The sequence below is a fragment of the Neopelma chrysocephalum genome, unplaced genomic scaffold, assembly GCF_003984885.1.
Source record: "Neopelma chrysocephalum unplaced genomic scaffold, ASM398488v2 Primary Assembly neopelma1_347, whole genome shotgun sequence".
NCBI classification, from domain to species: domain Eukaryota; kingdom Metazoa; phylum Chordata; class Aves; order Passeriformes; family Pipridae; genus Neopelma; species Neopelma chrysocephalum.
In genome coordinates, this window is record NW_020898011.1 from 898,401 (window position 1) to 920,779 (window position 22,379).

Genomic DNA, 22,379 nt, shown 5'->3' on the forward strand with positions numbered 1-22,379 from the left:
TTCAACAGGACACTTGCCTCTGGAGCTAAAATAACAAATGTTATTTAATATTTGTCTTGCAGTACAGATCAGTCAAGATTAGGAAACACTATTTTGTTACTTTTGAGCCCTAAGAGTTGGAGTCACTTTACGTCAGTAAGTTTTTCTTCCACCATCTTTCAAGGCCACTCCTGGCACCCTCGGAGGGTTAGAACTGGACTTGCTCTGCTTTGTTTTAACATATTAAACATATTTTAACAGTGGCAAAAGTTGTCAAAGCCTTGCAAGATCTCTGAGTTAATACACAGAGTATATAAAATGACTCTTTACCACTCTGGCTTGCTCAAACACTGCAAACAGCACAAACCCGGAGCACTGGCTGTTCCCGACGGACTCTTTCCGTCGCCTCCCCGCTCGCTGTTGTTGCAGCACCCAGGGGTGAAGCCCATTGTGCCGGGATTAGCCTCCCACATGACATCCCTGCAATCACAATAAGTGCTCCAGAGCCTCCTATTCACGGCAGCAGGAGCGATAAAGGTCAGGCTCAGCGTGCTCTTTCCCAATTATTCTCCAGCCCGGCCCAGCCAGAGCAGACAAGAGCAAACACACCAGGACTTCACAGGCTACTGGAGTGCAAAAGCTACTCAGCTTCTCTTTGACATCTTTGGGTTTAATCATCGTGGCTTTGAAGAGTTTGGATGATTTTTTAAATATATTTTCTCAAGGTTATTAAATCACCTGGAGTGGGACAAGCAGACCACAAAGGCAGCTGGAGCCCAAGACTCAACTTTTAAACGGAAGAGCTGCGAAACACTGATCCTGGGGCAAGGAAAAAATGGATTTCCTCAGGTTTAGGGAGCCAGAATGATCCATCAGTACACAAAGGACTCCTTCCACTACTAATGTGCTTTTGCTGGAAATAATTTATGCAAGAAAAATGGAGTTTTTAACCTTTTCTCCAGAAAATCACTGCTTTTCAGAGTTACTTGACAGCAGTGATGGTGATGAAGAGGAAATACTTGTATGTGGAGAAGATTTAGAGCTTAATCCTTTTGATGGCTTGCCTTACTCCTCCCGTTATTATAAACTTCTGAAAGAGAGAGAAGAGCTTCCAATATGGAAAGAGAAATATACTTTCATGGAAAGTTTGCTTCATAATCAAATTGTGATGGTGGCAGGAGATGCTAAGACTGGTAAGAGTTCCCAGGTCAGTACAACAGACTTGGTTGGGGTTTCTTTTAATTATTTTTAAAACTTTTAATGTTGTCCACTTTTCTTTTGTTAACTATTTCACTAGTACTATATATTCTTTAAAAATAATTTTGCAATAATTCAGTATACACAGCTGTTGCCCTGCATTGGGCACATCAATATCCAAATTTACATTTTCCTTGTATGTGTTGTGCTGAGATCTGTCTCGTATTGCAGAATAAAAGCACCCATTTCTGAAGAGATGCAACACACACAGTTGTATTAAGTTTAGCAGTTCTCAGTGCAGAAACAGATGTGCAGCAAACTACTGTAATCTGAGGTATTAAGGCCAGAGAGGGAAAGCGAAATACAGGAGGTGAACAAACATTAATGCAGTCAAACACAGATTTAAAATATATGAAACATTCAAACAACTTTCTTTAAATGTTCACAAAAAACTGGTACTTTATGTTTGTTTGTTACAAGCAAGTTTTACTTGGTTGGTGGTGCTTTTAGGGTTCAGGGTAAGCTAAGCTCAAGAGGAACACTTCTCAGACTGTCTCAGATGCTCATAAACAACGAATAAAAATCTCAAACTACAACTTTTCTGTATTAAATACTAAATTTAAAAAGATCAAGCCCTTTCTGAACACTGCAGACCACATGCATGAACTGCTACAGTATAAAATCCAGAACCAAATATACATACAGCCTTAGAAAAATTCTGTATAAAATATTATTGTACTACCAGTATGTTCATTGTTCATTTTTGTTTTGTTTTTATATCCCAATGTAACATCTCAACATGAAAAACTGCCAAATGTACACTTCTAAATGTATTAAAGAATGTATCTGCTGAAATCTTTCCTTCCTGAAATTATAAGTGTATTTCCACAGTCTGCACATAGACCAAGACTGAGTGTAAAATACTTTAGGACTTATCTCAGATTTAGTATTTTAGCAGTAAATAATTCCTTCTACATTTGGCTGGTCAATCTTTTGTTAATCTTGGGAATTTTGTTGCTTCTCCTTAATCATGACTGAACTTGCCTTTTTTTGCTTCTTTTTGTCCATCATCACATTGAACCCCAGTGGAAATGGCAAACTCTGCAATGCCTGTTTTGGATTCAATGCATGTTCTTACTTGGGAGGTGTGTTTTGGTTCTGATTAGTGCTACATCAGGAAAGAAATACAGTGGATTTGCTGTCAGGTCATAAGTGAAGGTGATAAAAGTACTCAGGGAATGAAGGATTGAAATCAGTAGGGCTGTTTCTCAGGGAGAATTAATGGTGTTTCCCTCCCTTCAGCCAGGAGCCAACGCTTTTTCCAAGAACACAAAATTACTTTGCAGAACTCATGTGAAGACATCACTGAAGCCAAGATGTCAGTTGATTCTAAGCACACAAACATCAACCAGGACTATCAAATTCTACTGTGACAATATATAAAAATTTCAGTCTGTTGCCATAGTAAACAGAGAATTTTCAAGCAAGTGTTTGAAGCCACAATATTATTGTTTATGACTGGGAACAGGAGAAAACTTTCCTGCAAGTAAAGCTGCAGGATAATTGCTGTTGAAGGGCATCTCATACCTGCCAGAGACTTTGATGCTGGACACTGCTGGAGATCACATATTGAACTAGAGACATCACACTTCCCACTGAAAATTCCTATATTCCTATAAAAGTGACACACACACACCCGGTGCCTGGAATGATTTTTGGAGAGCAGTCTTTCTTGTTATTGACTGTAATTTATACAGAGAAAACTTTGTATAATAATAAACTACTTGGTAAGAAATGTTAGCTTTTAAATTGTCCTTAACCAAATTTAATAAGATGTAACACATTGCTGGCTGGTTTTTAAACATTTTTAGAAATACATATATAACTATACAGAATAAATTATTTATGACTGATGCACCTGATTTTACATGTTGATTAAGTAAAGGATTTGAAATCTAATACTTTCACTAAAATAATATTTATAATGCAATTGTACTTTCTCTTGACAATAACACATGAATATTTTCCAGTGTTGATTTTATGTAAATCTATAAATTAGAGAGCTGCTGTGCAAGCTGCTGGAGCAGTTCAAGTTTCAGTGATCACTGTTTGCAGAGTAATTCATCTGAAATTACATATATTTACTGTGGCATTTGTCAGTTTGAAATCCTGTTCTTTGTGGGACATGTTTCTATGGATATGATATAACACGAGCAGGTTTATTCCTGTCAGCAGCCCCTGACAACAACTGCTCTAACCACGCTGGATCCACCAGCAGGTCCTTATTACGACACTGCTGGTGCCACCTCCTCCCTGGGGGCCAAATCTGTCCCTTCTGCAATATATTCAAACTAATCTGAGTCCAGTTGAGAAACTCCCAGGTAAACCTTCTCATTCCCGTTGAGCACTTACGAGATTCCAAGCGCTGACATTTATCAGGGCAGACGATTTCCGAGCGAGCGCAGCGGGTGCTCGCGTTGATTTAGTTGTTCTACGCTGTCAGCTTCTGAATTACAGCCTCTGTTAAACTTGTTAAACACTAAATCCTAGGGGTTTTTTTTTTCCCCTGTTTCCCTGCAGATCCCTCAGTGGTGTGCCGAGCACTGCCTGTCTGCCCGCTACCAGCACGGCGTGGTGGTGTGTGCGCAGGCACACGGGAGGACGGCGGTGAGGCTGGCCCTGCGTGTGGCTGATGAGATGGATGTCAACCTTGGCCATGAAGTGGGGTACCTCATCCCTTTTGAAAGCTGCTGCACGCCAGAAACTATCCTGAGGTCGGTGCATTTGGGGTTTTAAGGCCTTCAGACTCACCTTGAATATTGCGTGCAGTTTTGGGCACTGTAATATAAGGAAGATATGAAGCCATGAGAGAGTGTCCAAAGGAGGCAACAAAGATGGGCCTTGATTTGAAGCTGTGTGAGGGCACTGAGGGCATTTGGTGTGTTCAGCTGGAGAAGAGGAGACTGAGGGGAGACCTCACTGCAGTTACAACTTCCTCAGGAGGGGCAGGCCCTGAGCTCTGCTCTGTGGGGACCAGGGACAGAACATCAGGGAATGGCCTGAAGTTGTGTCAGGGGAGGTTTAGGCTGGATATCAGGAAAAGGTTCTTCCCCCAGAGGGTGGTTGGGCACTAAACAGGCTCCCCAGGGAAGTGGGCACAGCACCAAGGCTGCCAGAGCTCAAGGAGAGTTTGGATGATGCTCTCAGGCACATGGTGTGACCCCTGGGGATGGTCCTGTGTGGCATTAAGGGTTGGGCTCAATGATCCTTGTGGGTCCCTTCCAACCCAACATATTCTGTGATTTTGTGATTAATGTGTAGCTCACAGCTCCTTCAAGTGCAGAAGTTTGCAGCTGAAGCTCTGCAGTTCTTAGCTCTTAAAAACAAAGAAACCCAACACTGTTTATATAGCTATGTATAATACTTTAAAATGCAGATTTGTGATTAATCAAGAAGCAGTAAAGGGTTTGAAGGTGCTAAAAATCATAGTAGAGATTTAAGTGGGCAAAACTTCATCAAGCACCTCAGTGACTTCCTTTTTTTTCCCTCTGCTTTTGTCTCCTCTATTTTCCAGGACAAGAATGTTCATTATCATAAGAGAACATGGGATAATCTCTCTCAAAGTAAAGCTGGAATTCAAAAGCCATCCAAAATCATGGCTAGATGAGGGTACATCCAGTAACAAGAGAAAAAAGTATTTAGGAGGATATTTAAGAGATAAGAAATGCACTTAATGTATTAACTATAGGCAGGTGACAGCAGCAACACAGGGATTCAGCTTTTGAGCCTCCCAGAAAGTTAGGAGAGTTATTTTCTCCTGTTCCTTAATATGGCAGGCACAAAACTAGATCACAAGCCTTTTTCTCAGCCACTGATTTCCAGTGGGGAAGAGGATACTCACCCCTTCTGAAAATCAATGTCAGCCACTCTGCCTTTTGCACATCCTTTCTCTTTTCACGGAGAACGCTGGAAACCTCATCCTGCAGCCCAACTTCCTGCAGCTGCTCCAGCTGGGAAAGGGAGATGAATCCTGTCCTGTCACACGTCAAAACCTGGTTCAAAAATTCAAAGTCCTGCTGAGTAACACAACAAAAAAATAACATCCTTTAAAAAGAATTTCAGGAACAGGAATAATAGGGACAAAAGTGAGGGTATGAATTAATCTCTCATCTTTGTTGTGGCACTGCCTCAAGTGCTCCTTCTTTTCCTCATCTGAAAGTATTAGTTCCAAGCTCAGCAATTGTTTGTGGTGTGTAATATGCTAAGATAGTTTGGAAGATAAAAGGCAATACAGGTTATGATTTTAGGGCAGAAGTATTTCTTCTTTTGCCTGGAGCATCCTTTCAACCACAGCGCCACTGAGTGCCACTGAATCTCACCGAGTGTGTAGCTAGTTAAAGAAGGATTTAAGCACAGAGCTGAGACTGTGTCTTATGAAATCTTTCTTGTTAGAACAGAAAGAACCAAGCTGCCCCCAAGCCCCTGTCTGAATATTCCAAGCCACTTTGCAGAGTTTTCTGTTTCTGTGTTGCAGATACTGCACAGATGACATGCTGCAGAGGGAAATGATGTCCACGCCCCTCCTGAGCTACTATGGGGTTATTATCCTGGACGATGTGCATGAAAGGACTGTGGCAACAGATGCATTGCTTGGCCTCCTCAAAGATGTGCTGACAGCAAGGCCAGAGCTGAGGCTGGTGGTCCTCACTGCCCCCCACATGTGCAGCACTCTGCAGGATTACTGTGGCGGCATTCCCGTGATCCGGGTGGAGATGAAGCACCACGCTGAGGTCGTGTATTCCTGCTCCACCCACAGGGACCCCTTTGGGGCTGCCCTGAGGCTGCTCCTCGAGATCCACCACACCAAGGAGAAGGGGGACATTGTGATCTTCCTGGCATGTGAACAGGTAAGGGATTGACCTACTCTGTTATTTCTGGGTTTAATCAAGAAATTGTTTATATTTCTGTTTTTAGGTGACCTATAAATATCTTATTGCCAGTGCCTAAGACCTGTACGATACTTATATCTTCTTAAATATAATAATTATGGTAAAGTGGGGAGGTTTGTGAATACTTTGATAATTTTATATATTGCAATTGGAGTAAGAACATAATAGTTTCATGAGGAAAAATGCATTTCTCTTGATTACAGGAAATTGAAAAAGCTTATCAAATGATCAGACAGGAACAGCCTAACTTAAACCCTGACCTTGGTGAACTCATCCCCATCCCTTTATACCCCACAAAACAAGACCCAATTCCCAAACCAACGCCAGACAAACAGAAATGCTGCAAAAAATACAGGAGGAAAGTGCTGCTCACCACAAGCTGTGGAGAATCTTTGATTTGGATTAAAAACGTGACCTTTGTCATCGATGTCGGTGTTGAAAGAAGAAAGGTCAGTAAAGCAAATCAGAGTCTGTCACAAATAAACTGTGCAGAGGGACTTTTTCAGGGTGGGGGAAAAGGAAATGTGCAGCTCAGATTAATGCAAATGGTTACAAAAGGATCATATATTTTTTTTCTGTTGTAAATCAGGTTCTGTCGTATTTTTAAGATACAAATTAATAAAATCTACATAACTTTCATGGACAGCTCATGTGAAAACCAAGCAAGAAGTCACAATTACTTCCTAAATTCAGTCAGAAAACCAAAAATTTCAATTTTCTAAAGCCAGATTAACACTCCCAGACAAAACTGCCACTCATTTGGGCACCAAACCAATGAGAGGTCATGTATCTCACTTTAGTTTTGGTGCTGACTGTCTCTTCAGTATCTTATAGTTAAAGCAAAATACAATCAGTTCTTGGGTACCTACTGGCAGATTTCCTGACTTGGTAGATCAACCTCATTCCTTGTTTAATGAGTTAATAATCCATGTAGTGCCATAACCACGTAACACCAAGGGATGCTCACACAGGGAAACTCTCCTTTTTAAAGCTGCTTGTGCTCCTTCTGGATATGTGTTACTATCCACATACCTCAAAATGCTGCAATTTATCTAATTAACCTTTGAACTTTTACAGTTTATTCTAAACACGTCCTCAGTTCTTGTTTCCCACCCTGGGAAGGACTAGTGCAGCTGCAAAAAATATCTCATTTCTCTCATTCGTACAAAACTGATGAACTAAAGAATTAGTAACTATGTAGGAATATGTCATTACACATGAGTTTGAAAGCTGCACTACTACAGGCTTTGTAACCGTCCCACATGGCCTCCTAGTCAAAATAAATATTCCAGTAATAGGCAAAAGAAACAATATAATACAATTGCTTTCTAAAATACAAGGTGGAATAACCAAAATTGAAGTCAAGTGTTCCTAAAATTTTGGAGCAGGGTCAATAATCCTGATTAGCTCTGAAAACAGTTCAGGGAGAAGCCTGTGAAATACCAGGACCTTTCATTTTCATTGCAAAAACCTGTCATTTTTAAAGGTTCTCATAGGGGGGTTATAAACTAAGTCAGTCTCCAGTCAAGGTAAAAAGAAGTCCTACTTTGGTGTGCAAGGTAGAGAGCCTAAAAGTAGTTTTCAATTAGACCATGATAAGCCAACTTATTTCTAAAAATGCAGGTTTTTTGGGTGCCAAAAATGAATCTCATTTCCATAGTTAACCTGAAGCCCAAAGTAAAATTCAGTGCCTCCAGACTTCTGTGAATCTAAAATACGAAGCAATGGGAACAAATCAGTTCAAACAGTCCTGACAGCCATCAAAACACCTCTACTGGTTACGCCATTTTTACCTTTAATTCAATTATTTTGGCTTAACAGCTGAAGTTTAGTCCTGTAACATTCATCCATCAGCAATTCAAACACATCCAAACTGTGTGGCCGAAAGTCAGATGAATATTGAGAGAACAGGGAAAGTTTAGTGCAAAACAAATCCCACCTAAGTCTTACAGCTGGGATATATCACAAATTTACTCGGAGGAAAAAAATTTGTCCCCTGCACCAAAGGATTTTATTTTTTTTTTTTAATTAAAACCCTGCTTATAGGAGACAAAGATAATTCAGATGTCATGATTAAAAAGTTGCCTCATCCAAACAGCCCTTTTACATCTTGCTGTACACTGTGGGGGTTATGGACATCATTGGTGGCCAGAACAGTGAGTGAATCAGCTCTTCAGTTTAATCAAAATAAAGTATAATTAAGAAAAAAAAATGAAACAGGGCATTGTACATCTTTAATACAGCCCTTGTCTCCTGTACTGAATTGTCAGATTTCAGTGTTCAGACAAAAATCTGGAGTTATGGAACAAAATGTTATTAGATATGTTATTGGAAGAAATAAATAACTTTTTTGATGCTTCTCTTGATGACACCATTTTGTGCTTTAGTAAGGTGCATTTCTTCAGCAAAAAGACATTTATCTTAGAGCACATTTGGAGTTACTGCAAAACTCTCATTTTGTCAGTGCTGACTGCTCTCATTTCCAAGCTGGTGACATAAAAAGAAATGAAACTGTTACGACACTTTCTGTAAAATGACCTAGAGAAGAATTCAATACAGACCATTAATATCTTTGTAGCCTTCTTGTACTTATCTGATGCTTAATATCTCTTTCATTTAAAGGTGTACAATCCTAGAATCAGAGCAGACTCTGTTCTAACCCAGCCTATCAGCAAAAGTCAAGCAGAGATGCATAAACAAATTCTGGGCATGTCTCCATCAGGTAGAATTATCAGCTCAACATTTACATCCATTAGCTCAAATTATTAATAGAATCAAACTGCAATGTGAGAAAAAAAAATTAAAAAAAGGTAATTTTTCCTGAAATCTCTTCCAGGCAAACTCTTCTGTTTGTATCCTGAGGAATTTGCAGACAAAGAAATGAAGCCACATGTCCCAGCCAAAGTGCAGGAATCCAACCTAACCAGCCTGGTGCTCTTCCTGAAGAGGATGGACATTGCTGGCTTTGCACACTGTGACTTCATAAGCAGCCCAGGTAAGGGGGATGCTCCAATTTTTCATCTTTTTATTATTATTTTCGGAGGTATTTAAACATTAGTTTTGCCCTGTTACTCACAGTATTGTTTTTTATTTAAGTACTTGTAATAATGTTACTCTGCTTTTACCACTTACCTGCTACAACAGTTCCCAATTCAATAGCTGCACCTAAAAAAAAATACCATAAAGTATCTCAATGGAATTGGAATAAAAAATAAAATCAATATTCCAAATATCTTCTCATCTAAGTTTCATATTATTTTCCCGGAACCCACAAAGAAAATGTGTGTCCCATTATACAGATATCCAACAAAATAGATACCTTTAATCAAAAGTTTACGACCCAAATAAAGCACTGTTGTTACCTGGGGGATATATGTGGAGGAAATGAGCTTCCTTCTTATCCTCCAGCATCTCCCACCTCAGATCTACAATGAGCTGTTACTTAAGGACAATATTCTTTATAAAATAAACCCAAATAAACTTGCAGTGCTAGACAGGGAATACACTGAATTTTGATGTAAGCGTGTGAAAGAAGTTGCTTTTTTTTCTCCTGACTTCATAATTTAGGATTTTTTCTATAGAAGAATATTCTCTGTTCTGGCCTATCACAACATTCAGCAAATCTTGCTGTTGATTTGAAACCCATTAAAGTGAAGGAAATAGCACTGCTTTCGTTGGTTTGGGGTGGATAATGGCTTCATTCTAGATAATTTTTCAGTCCAAATAGGAAGAATTGTTATATTATCCTGCCTTTCCTCTTGGACACACACAAATTTGAAACGACCACTTGTCTTCTACGTGTTGTGCACTGCAATTAATTAGTAATAGAGAGTTTAATTCCCACTGTTGGATGTTGCAATAGATTGGAAGTGGAATTTTTAAGAAGAATTTATTCTACTTTTCTCTTTAGCAGAAAAGTGCCTAAAAGACATATGAAAAAACATTACCAGTCTGAGCAAAAGCTGATGAGAATCAAAGTATTTTGTCCTTGTGAGTGTCACCTCCTGTGTTGAATCTAGGAAACCTGCATGGAAAATGCTTACAGAATACAGCTGTCTTCCACCCAAATTTAAAATGTATTTTACTACAAAAAATATACTAAAACATGCAAGTTTTTTAACTGGATATGAAGAAAGTTGTTCTCGAACTGTAGAACAAATTAGTAAAATTACACCAGGAAAAGCATTCACATTTTGGGATTTAAAGACACAATGGAGAAGGCATTCAGGGAAAATGAAATGCTAGAGGCGTTTAAGGATTTCACAGATGTAGGGATTCTAAGTGTTGGCTGTATTTTGGATAATGCAGCTGAAGAAAAGGATGGTGTTGATGAGTACAAATCATGAAGGCATTTGGTGAATGCATCAGCTTTACTTGGATGGACGTTAAATGTGAAAAAGTTTGTGCTAACTGGTCCAAAAGTGTGAGGTCGAGTATTGAATAGTTTTAGGAATTACTGAAACAGTGTGAGGAAACTGTTTGAACAAAGGAAAAATCCCACAAACTCTGTAGGGGTCCCCAGACAGGAGATGAGAAAGTCTGCACCATTTCCTGGTCTCTTTCCCATCTTAGGCCACACACAATTAAACATTTGAGACAGAGCTTTAATGGTCTAATACAGCTCTTCATTTCTCCTAGGATAGGTCACACATTGGCTTTCTCTCCACTTTGGAGCAGGCAATGAACTTTTCTCCTACTGGTACTTAAAGTGATCCCCCACCACAATCCCCCATGTAAACCTGACACGATCAGAACACAGCCTGAAGGACCTGCTGTGAAACAAATTTGTCTGAAAGGAACAGGAACAATGAAGGAAGGAATTTGTGAGGGGAGTCAGTTATTGTATTAGACCAACTTACAGAACTCAAAACACACATCAGGCTTTCAAGTACATAAACCCCAGAATGGTTTGGGTTGGAAAGGACCTTAAAGATCATCCAATTCCAACCCTATGCCATGGGCAGGGACACCTTCCACTATCCCAGGTTGCTCCAAGCCCTGTCCAACCTGGCCTTGGACACTTCCCAGGATGGAATTTGAGTTCTTCATCTTCCCAAGAGCTTTGGGTCAATGACCCCAGCTTGTGAAAGCCCAAGTTTTCTCATTCTGTGCAAAGACAGACCCAACCAGCCACAGATACTCAATGCCACACTGATCTCCAGTGGTTAAAGAAGCACAAAATCCAGCAGAATTATAGAAATAGATATATATAAATATATAAAATAGACTGACCTTAAAATCACACCTGCTGCCCAGCCCCAAATATCACTGGTACCCAGTTACAAGGGAGCTCTGAAGGTTTTTATTGCTAGTTATAAGGTCAAATAGATGTTACACCTTCTCTGGGTTATGTGCTGCAGGACAGTGATGCAGAGGAGGCAAAGAGAAGAGCTCTCAGACATGGAAAGTGTCCTCTCTTGAGCAGGAGATTTTACCTTCCCAAAAAGGCTTCATTATCATAGAACCATAGAATCACAGAATGGCTTTGGGTTGGAAAGGACCTTAAACACCATCTAGTTTCAATTCCCTGCCATGAGTTTGACTATTCCACATCTCTTCACCTCCTTGGACTTGATTTCCCTTCGAGTAAAGGGAGTAAAGACATTCCAGCATCTCCCACGTCCCAAACATGCCACAGGTTTTCCTCTGGACCCTTTCTGCCCAACTCACATTCTCACCTTTCCTTTGCAAAGGAACAGATGGAGGCTTGGGGTTTTTTTAATGCATGCTGAATTTCTCCTAAACAAAATAATCTTTTCACTGAGATGAGTAAGGTGTGGACAGGAACTGGTGAATAAACTAATCAGAAGGACACTGAAATTCATAGCGAGAATTCCAAGTACTTCACAGTCCATTTCCTGCACATGAAGGAGAGAACACACAGCAGATAAGAAGTAAAAATTACATCAGTAAAACATTTTATTTCTGCTCAGCAACAATGTGCACGAGGGTTTTTTTTCCTCTGCTCTTTGAGGAAAAATAAAAGCTGGGATTAACTCTGACTCATTACTGCATTATGAAAGCAACAAACATGTCAGGCTTACAGCTGCTGCATTTAATTCATGCCATAATCGAGAGCAGCTAATGCAGCTTGTTACTCTTTTTAGGATTCATGAGCCATATGAAAATGTATCTGGCACTGCAGCTCTGAAGTGCATTACTGGAATTCCTGTGCCACTCTGACAGGGATGTGTTTACATTTGCATCAGTTAATCAGATAGATTTTACTGTGTTTGATAACGGGACAAAAGAATTCCAGTCCCATGGATTGCAGCAATGTTATGTGTTTTTGTAAATCACTGGAAAATCCTTATTTAAACTATTCAAATCAGTATAAAGATGAAGCCATGCAAAATTTCTGTAAGAAATCAAGGTGGAAGCAGTTTGCAGATTCTGCATTCATTCACAATTACCATAAACAATTTTCAGAATAAAGTATTTGTTGATGGTCATGGAGACCATGAAATTTGACAGCTGCGCTGTTACAACCCCACCAAGAATATATTTCTAGAAAATCCATCATAACAAAAGTTGCATAAATGTGTATAATTTCAAATTGTTTCAGGAAAGAAAACTGTTTGCTTATTTTTTCAGTAGAAACAGACTGTCAAAGACAGAAACTCAATGTACCATGTAAGGTCTGCTCAACAGAGATCACTTCATGGCAGATTTAGTATCTCAAGTTTACTTGTTAATTCTTTGATGGTTTGATTTCTGAATTTAATCAGTTAAGTAGTGTTACATCTCCTAATGAAAAGCTTTCTGATAGCATAGACATGGCCACATAGGTCATGGTCTGTGCTGTACAGATCAGTGGAAAAGGATAAAAAGAACTGGAGAAGGTAAGGACCAGACAGCAAACAAAGAAAGGAAGGACAACCTGTCCCTTGGCAGCAGGAACAAGGGGCAGGGCAGTAAATACAACCTAATAACTGAGTCCACACCCCACTGAAAGTAGCCAATTCCTTAGAGCTGGTATCACAAAGGGCATCCCAAAAGGTTGCCCAGAGAAGCTGTGGCTGCCCCTGGATCCCTGGAAGTGTCCAAGGCCAGGTTGGACGGGGCTTGGAGCAACCTGGGCTAGTGGAAGGTGACCCTGCCCATGGCAGGGGGTGGAACAAGATGGGCCTGAATGTCCCTCCCAACCCAAACCAATCTGTGAGTTTAAGACGAAAAATGAGAAGGGAGGGCAGTAATGATATATAATATTATTTAAATTATTCTCTTTCTGCATATACATGTTGCACAGTCATGTAGGTGCTCTGAGGGTGACACAGAGCAGACAGAAAACAAATGTTGCTGAGCAATCAGTGCTATCCCTGGTGTGCAGATACTACTCAGTGTATGCTGTCAGGAAAATGCAGGTCAGGCTCTGCCCTGCCTGTCCCTGCTGGCAGAAACCACAGCAGGGACCATGACCAGCCTCACTGGAGTGAGGAAGCATCATAATGGGGAATGGAAAGACTGCAAAGTATGAGTTTAGAAAAGCAATGTTTAATGATCAACTACAATTTCAAAATAATAGTTATAGAACTGGCGGCTTCAGAGCAAGACAGACTCATGAAAAATCCTCCCTCAGTTACAGGGGAAAAAAGAGAATCAGGATGGGAGCTGCACACAGAAGCCTGTGCTTGGAGAAGAAAAGCCTTTGCATGATTTGAGGAAAACTTGGCACTGGATTTCTCCGTATCTTCAGTTTGCTATCCAAGGAGCAATGTTAAAAAACAGTAGCAGCATTCCCCAGAACTGCTCTCCCTGCAGTAATTACTTTGGCAGTTCTTCCTGTTGCTCAGCCCAACAGGAGCTGGAAAACTTGCTGCTTGCCAGGCAGTGAATCAGCTCTTTAAAGACAACATCCCTTCACCTGACATTCATGTCAGCTCTAACTTTATAACAGTTATTTCCATGGAAAGAAAGAAATCTACCAAGAAAAAGATATTTTACTTACTCAATGTTTGCACAGAGTAGAAGGAACCATAGGAGCTGTGGATTTTAAGTGGACTATTAAAAATTATGAAATTTAAGTTTCCTATCTCTAATATTCACTTATTTGTGAACTTTGACCAAATCCCTAAATCACTTGTTCCTTATGCAACAATAATAATACTTTTGTATTTATCTGGTCACACCTCGAGCACTTAATTTCAGCCATGTGGGATGTGACACTGAAAAGATACAGGTGCAGCTATCTTTAGAGACATAATTTACTGTTCATGTCAAAGTTACAAAAAACTGAAAGAATATCATTTTAAGCAGTTTGAGACTCTCAGATAAATGAGTTCAGTGCCAACAATGACAACTAACTATATATTTGCTTTACTAAGCCTAAGAATGATCAAGAGCAGGGTCTGTATTTATATAAAACTGGTCAGATTTCCTGAAACAAGCCCAGAGCAACCCAGCCTTGAGCAGCCAAAGAACACAGACAAGGGAAAGACAATATCAGATTAGGAAATACCTTTTAAAATTCCAAGGATGTGACAGTTTCTTGGTGAAGGCACAGGACACATCTTGAGAGCTTCTTTTTAACTCTGCTCCTGTGAAAGCAGCTGTGGAGCCACAAAGCTTTGTGGTTCAGCAGTGACTGGAGTTGGCATAAACCCCTAAAAATAACGACATTTGCTGGCTAGAAATAATTATAAGACAATGCACAACTCTTCTTTAAAGTAGGGTTTTCCATATCTAAACATCTCCACTACTTTTGGTTGTCACAGTTTTTATTTAAATAGGATCACAACACAAAAAACTCTCCAGTGAGCACTTGCTGTTCTTACACTGACTTTTTATTGATTTTGTGCCTCAAAATGCAGCCCCATATCTGAAAGCCCTACTCTGTATTTTTTATTTTTTACTGTTCCTTCACCTGCTCTAATCCTTTACTATCTTGTCCTTTCCAGAGCAATAAAACTCCAGGAGTCTTCTTTTTCTATTTTCAGAACACTCATAGCAAGACAGGGAAGTAATTTGTGCTTATAAATCTCAAGACAACTAACTCTAGGGCATAAAAATGCAAATTACTGATGCTATCAGGAGATTGAAATTGGCTGCCATATAACCATATATTTTGTAAGTTCTAGCACAAACTACTTTGTTGATTTCTGGAAATTAGCTTTCCACGATTTCCTAGTAATTACCATGTATCTGAATGACCATTTTACTCTCCCTGTGTTTTCAGTCACTGATATTTATTTCCTGTCACTGACTCTTAGTCATCATCAGCTGTTACTTTTCATTTCTTTAAAACCCCTAAGTATTTTCTTCTCAGATGCTTCAGCTTTTTTAAGGGCTCATCTTTTATCCCATTAAACCTCATACACCTGGCAATAAAAGTTCTCTCTAGACAGAAAGCACTGATGTTGTAAAGGCAGAAGCAGGAATTCTGAGAGTGAAGCAGGTCCACAGTTTTAACAGGAATTTACAGACAGCTGAGAGAATTTATCTGAAAACTGGGTGTTTTAAAGTGAAGCCACAACACTGGCAGATTTACACACTGGAGAAGTTGTATAAAAACTCATTTAAGGGGAAATAATAAATCATTTTTTCCCCCTTCAGACATTAGCAACAGAAAAAGGTTAAAAACAACAGGTGCTTGTTTGCCTCCCATCTTACATTTTTTTTCCTTACTTGATTATAAGTAGTTAATTACAGAGAGATGGCAACAAACTAAAAGTTCACTGCCAGTGAAGTAAAAAACTCCTCTTGAGATCTTCTTGCAGCTGTGGTGTTATGGAGAAATGGGACCCACCAGCTAATTACAGCCTTGCTTTGCTTTTAACCTTAGTGATTAGAAGTGGCCTGCCAGGGACATTCCCATTCCCAACAAATGCAAGAAATTACTTGCAGTCACCTAATGCAGTCACAAGTCCAAATACACCCCCTGCCTGGGTGGGCAGCTGTGGCTGGGGCTTGGTTATTTTATTTTGAGGTTTTTTTCCCATTAATATGCAAACTGCCAGCAGCCCACGGAGGGCTGACAAATTGCCAGAGCACTCATTAACTTCCAGGGCTGGGGATGAGGCCAAGCCCTGCTGCAGTGGAATTTTTGCCACCAGCTTCAAGGGGACTGGAACTGAACTTGTCATCCATAAAACTGAGGATACATCAAGCAGTTCCTAAAACTGGCATAAGGAGGGAGTTGCTGGAGTGACCAGTTATGGATTCAAATGAACTGGCACTAATAAAACACACTGACCATTGCAGTAAGACCTGGGGTAGAAATCTACCTTTGAAAAGAGCTGGGAGGAAAGAACCTTCACACTTCAAAAGCTCCCAAATTTCCCCCCGATGTCTTTCATGTTCTAGCAACTACTTTTTGGACTGTAGGCTTGACAGCTTCTGCCCAGCCTTCAGGTTCCCTCTCTCCAGCCCCAGGACTGGAGCCAGCATGCACATGAAGCTCTTTGCTTGTTTGGCCACAGGGACCTACTTTCATCATCATCAGATTTCCTACAGACCTGCTCAAGTTCTAATTTTAAGTATTGATTTGCTCAATCCTGTCCTTTCAGGGCATTTTCCTATATTTTCATTATGTTTTCACCTTACTGTTCTCACCTCTACCTATGGAGGTTGTAAGGAAGTTATAGCCTCCAATGAGAGAAAATTGAATAGTTAATTTTGGGGAGTGAGAAAGCCCAGCCAACTGCTAGAGACACATTTTCTTTTACTACATTCCCACTTTTCTTCTGGCATCATGAGAAACTATGTAAAAAAATTAAAAATTAAAAAAAAGGCAACCAAGAGAACTCCAAATACCTGTAAGAATAAGACAGTTACAATTTCTCTGTTTGTCTTCTGTTTAAAAAGCTCTTTCCTAGAGCTGTTCTGTATCTCTCAGCACCCCTCAAATGTGACCACCCCTCTTTAAAAAGAACAAACATGCACCCAAAAAAAACACCTGAAGGCTGCCAATAGTGGAAGGAGTTTTGACACAGTCTGGGGGCAACAAACTATTTAGCATTGTGTCTGGGCTTTTGACAAAAACTGTTCCAACATAAAAATTATCAACCAAGTTATCTACAGCTCTCTGTTACCTCTTATTTTCTTCCTCCAGACTGTTCTCAGCCTTCCATTCATTTATTACTTTTTCTTCTTACTTATTGTCAAATAAAAGAATTTGACTTCTGTCATTTTTACACAGGAAATACAAAACTGAAATACTATAATGAACATTCATTCATTTTTAAGTAGCCATTCTCAAGAATTTGAATTCTCTGTCCTCTTTCGCAGCTCCTGAAAGCCTGATGCAGGCTTTGGAAGATCTGGATTACCTGGCAGCCCTGGATAACGATGGAAACCTTTCCGAATTTGGAATTATTATGTCAGAATTTCCCCTGGACCCACAACTGTCCAAGTCACTTCTGGCTTCGTGTGAATTTGAGTGTGTGGATGAAATGCTCACCGTCGCAGCCATGGTAACAGGTACCAGAAATCATGTCTCACTGCTTGGCTTGTGCCACCTGCCAAATCCATGCACTTTCTTTCCAAGTCTATCCACAAAAGCAAATTTTTGTTGTTTTCATCCTGCTTATTACAAATACATTAATATCTTTGGCTGTTTAAGTCTTGTCTGGGTGTGCAAAGAAATATAAGTAATGACTCCATAAGTAGCATTCCATTTCCATGCTTCAGCTGCCTGACTGGGCTTCCAGTCTTTTGCCAGAAACATCCCTTCAAAATTAACTTTCTTATCCCATATTAATCTACATTTGTTACTGATAAAGTTAGGGGAAGTTCTGATTATAAACAATATTGAACTGTCGACCTACAAAGAATTACTTTGTGAACTTGTCTCTCTACTTCAAGTATGTTACAAAACCAACATAACTTTGGAATCTTATGTAGGAAGGACATAAACCCACAGGATATCAAGCTGCATTAATTGTTCTCCATACAGGACAACTTTATGCCCAAACTGGGTTGATTTTTAACAGTGGCCCCAAACTTGTGTTAAAATTTTTAAGTACATGTAACAAATGTAAAAGATTGAGCACAGGCACAACTTAGTTTTAAAAAAGTTCAACCACCTCCAAAGACACAACAGAAGTGAAATGCACTGGGAGGCACAAATTTCAATATATGGGGGCAAATTAAGGCATTACAGCTGTAAATTTAGTTTCTTTCTATATTAAATAAACCATATGGATTCGGGCTAAATTGGATCATGCCACTATGAGGCATTTTTGGCAGCATTCTGGGGGAAAGCTGCTCACCTTCCTTTGTGTCTACAGCACACATTAACTCAACAAGAGACTGAGAGGAATCCTATTAAATAAACCCTTAGTGGGTTCAGCTCTTCAGCAGCTGGACATTAAAGGAAACTGAGGAAGGAAAAAAACAACATAACCACTGTGTTGATTTTTTTTCAAGCTCCTAATTGCTTCTTACACGCTCCTCCTGGGACAGAGGAGATCGCCCTGACCTGCTGGAGAAGGTTCTCCCACCCTGCAGGAGATCACTTTACTCTCATCAACATCTTCAATGCCTTCAAGGAAGCCAGTGCCAGCTCCACAAACCAAGGTGAGTGTGCCCATACCAAAATGAAGCACACTGGGACCAATTTGGAAAAGACAAGCCAAAAATCTGAACAGCTGTTGTCATAAACCCTTCCTGAATGATTCCTTCCAGAACTGCTGATTTGCAGGGAGAAACATATGAGAGTAGCTGTTGCTAATTAATATTAGTTTATTAACTAATTGAAAATAACCTAGGACAGCAGCCCCCATCCAACATGGATACACAAGCACTATTCCAGTAGTCATTTGAAGTGACAGTGTGCCAAATGATGGTTCCCTCTGTAAAAGCCCAAATCCAGGTTTAAGATGTGAAAGGACATAAACACAGCTCAGGAGGGCCTCGATTCCCTCAGCAGCCCAACAATTCTGATGGTTTTTTGATAGCTGTCAACTCAAAGAAAAGCTAAGGGAAAAATGGAAAGCAGTAAAGTTCACATTTACAGGAAACCAGCACAGCAGCAGCAGCTCTTCACAGCATTTTCCTGTGCTCAAACATCTTGCTCTGGGTCATTAAACCCAGCACTTAAAACATGGAGGGATTATTCTGCACACTCAAGTAAAACCTTCAGACAGGAAAGTAGGATTATTTCCCATTCAGTCATGCTGGATGCTGAAGGGAAGTCCAGGAGAACCAGTCCTTTTCCAGAAGGCAGGGCCACCACCAGCACTACAGCTGTGATTTCAGCTCCATATCCTGGCCTGAACCCAGAAGGCCTGAAAAACAGAGTTGCTACTCATTCTCTTGGAAGCTGTTACTTTTGACTGACCAAATGAGGGATTTTATTCAGAAAGAAACAGTTAAAGTTCTATAAAACTAAGTGAGGATATCAGGAACTGCCCACTGACTTTACAAGGAAGATCAATGAGCCCAAGACATCTGTGTGGCTCATTACCAGAACTGCAGACAGTCCAGACACAGCCACTCCCTCCAAAATGGTTTTAATTTCTTGCTCTACTCAGACAGCATTTCAGAGCAGGATCTCTGTGGATTGCCCCTCTCAACAAGACTTTATTTGAGCCAAAATACTGTTTTTTTCCTCCCCAGAGTCCAGCACTGAGAAGTGGTGTCGGGATTATTTCCTGAGCTGTCCTGCTCTGAGGATGGCAGGAACCATCAGAGCCGAGCTGGTGGAGATTATGAAGCGCATTGAACTCCCCATTTCACAACCAGACTTTGGATCAAAAGAAAATGCACTAAACATTAAGAAAGCTCTCTTATCTGGTTACTTCATGCATGTAAGGAAAAATACTGTGGTTTGATCTTGCTGCATTGTTAAATCATATAGAATGCTTTCAGAGAATTTAAGTTAGTGAAACCTCTTGGTCACCAAAAAGAATAAAAGCCATTTTTTCCACGGTGTATCAAACACTTCCACCCATTCCAACTTTTTCTCTGGAGTTCAGCAATCACAGAATAGGAAAAAAGCAATAAGAAAACTGTCAACCATTACAATGGTTTTCACTTAAAGAACTCTTTTACCTCAAAAAACTCTCCTAACTTGCAATATTCTCTTAAACATTATTTCCTTTTTGAAGGTATTTCTGTGAAAATATCCTGGAAATAGAGAAATGACTTGAATATATTTAGGTGCACATAATACACAGCTTACTTCATCTCAGCCTAGTAAGATACTCTAATTGTAATTGTAAACACAAACAAGATTAATTTATTCTCACTGGAACATGTTTTCCTTCACATCACTGTGCTTCATCTCAGCACAAGAATGATCCCTCCAAACTACACTATTTCAAGTGTCCTGCCACACGTTGTATTTCAAAGTCTATGAAGTTTATATATCTTAAAGAATATATGTTTATGTTTTCACACAGACCCTTCAAAGCCAAGTTCAGACACTTATGTACTCACCTGCCCTCATCTGTTGCAGAGTTTCCTTTCAAATATACAGATGAACATTTTCTTTAAGCCTCATTTCATGGTATCCAGCCCCCAGCTTTCCCACACAAATTTGGGAAGAGGTTTAGCCTCTCCAGTTGAGTGTCTGAAGGCAAGTTTAATTTCTGGCTTTAATATATTAGGCAAACACTGATCAATTGAGCAATGGACGACTCCCTGCGTTCTTTTTTTTTAGATTGCTCGTGATGTGGATGGCTCAGGGAACTACCTGATGTTGACACACAGACAAGTGGCCCAGCTCCATCCTTTCTCATCCTATTACAACACCAGAAGGATTCCTGAGTGGGTTTTATTCCACGAGTTTAGTCTCTCAGAAAACAATTCCATTCGAGTCGTTTCCGAGATATCACCCGATCTGTAAGTTAACAATGATGAAATTGCTTCTCCCCTCCTGCCTCTACCACAACACCATCACTTTGTGGGGATAAAAACCAATAAATCAGTAAAATAGGCATAAGAGAAAAAGATAATCTTCATACCTAGTCAAGCAAGAGGAGTTGGCATCACTGTAAGATGAAGAAATTGTTGCTTTTCACACTTTTTATAATTCACTAGTGAATATATGGGGGATAAATTTTATTTCTTTGTTGCCAGAATTGTTCTGTCACTGTGTGTAGCTTCACTTGATGGCTCCATTTTCCTTCAAAACACTCACTGCATTAAGGCTCAGAGCTACTAAAAAAGGGAAGATGTGTGATCTCAGCCCTTACCATTATTTTTGGGCAAAACAAAACATGATTTAAGTCAGCCTTCTGCATTTCCCAGCATGTGCTTATCTGTTCAGGTGCTGAACTAAGTCTCAGTAACTGCCACTGTACCTGTCATCAATTGAAAAAAATACCTTATAAGTTGCAAAAGCTTCTTACAAAGTAAAATATACAGAAATAAAATTCAAAGGGTTAACCAACCAGTGTACTCGTAGATTAATCCAGCTGGAAATGTCTTTGTTCCCTGAAAACCTATTTTCCAGCAAATCTTTTTCTCAACATGTTTTCTGTACCCAACCAGCTCAATCATCCTGTCTATGGATTCAAGAGGCTACAGTCTTCCTGCTGCAAAAATCTCTTTACACCAAGAATATATATTTCCCTGTCCCATCTTTTCTATTTCCCAGGTTTATAGGAGAGCCTTTTTCATAATGTTATTGAACCAGTATGTTCCAAACCAGGAAAATGACTATTCAATGCCATCTGCACCACTGAGAACTGAACAACAATCACCTCAAGTGAGGACTGAGTATTTTAAATGCAAGTCTACTGAAAGCACAAAATACTACTACATCTTGCAGGGAATTTTGGTTTCTTACAGACAGGTTGGATTTTGGGTTGAAATACCAACTTTGCAGCTGTTATGCATCACCTTTTGTGTATGAGTGGAAATAGTTATTCAAATATTTCAGAATTCAATTAAAAAATAATCATGTTTTGTCTCATTTCCTCCCCAGATTCGCTGAGCTGGTACCTCAGTATTATTTTAGCAATCTTCCTCCTAGTGAAAGCAAGGATATTCTGCAGGAAGTGATCAATCACTTGTCACCTGTTTCAACCACAAAGGAAGAACAGAAAACTACCAATGACAACAAAGAAAACGAGGAATTTCCCACTGAGGCTCCCACTGAACAGAGATGTGTCATTCAGTGATTTTAGACTGAACTATGACATAGTGGACAACTACAAATAAAAGCAATATATGCAAAGTACACCCCCACCTTAACACATGTAATTATTTCAAACTTTTGACATAAATGTATTTGACAGAAGAAACACAAAGAAAAAGCACTTTTCTCAACAAAATCGATTGCATCCATTATTTCATAACAAAAATACA

At 39.7% G+C, this 22,379-nt stretch overlaps 1 protein-coding gene across 1 annotated transcript; it reads left to right on the top strand.

The window, feature by feature from the left end:
- The first annotated feature begins 330 nt into the window (after positions 1-330).
- DHX32 (DEAH-box helicase 32 (putative)) lies at positions 331-22,339 on the top strand. Its single transcript, XM_027705749.1, has 11 exons — positions 331-1,186; positions 3,757-3,950; positions 5,711-6,083; positions 6,329-6,574; positions 8,748-8,847; positions 8,962-9,120; positions 17,352-17,543; positions 18,492-18,641; positions 19,683-19,873; positions 20,728-20,909; positions 21,997-22,339. Exons 1-11 carry the CDS (start codon positions 917-919, stop codon positions 22,190-22,192), a joined length of 2,253 nt encoding a protein of 750 aa, XP_027561550.1. The 5' UTR covers positions 331-916; the 3' UTR covers positions 22,193-22,339.
- Positions 22,340-22,379: the final 40 nt, after the last annotated feature.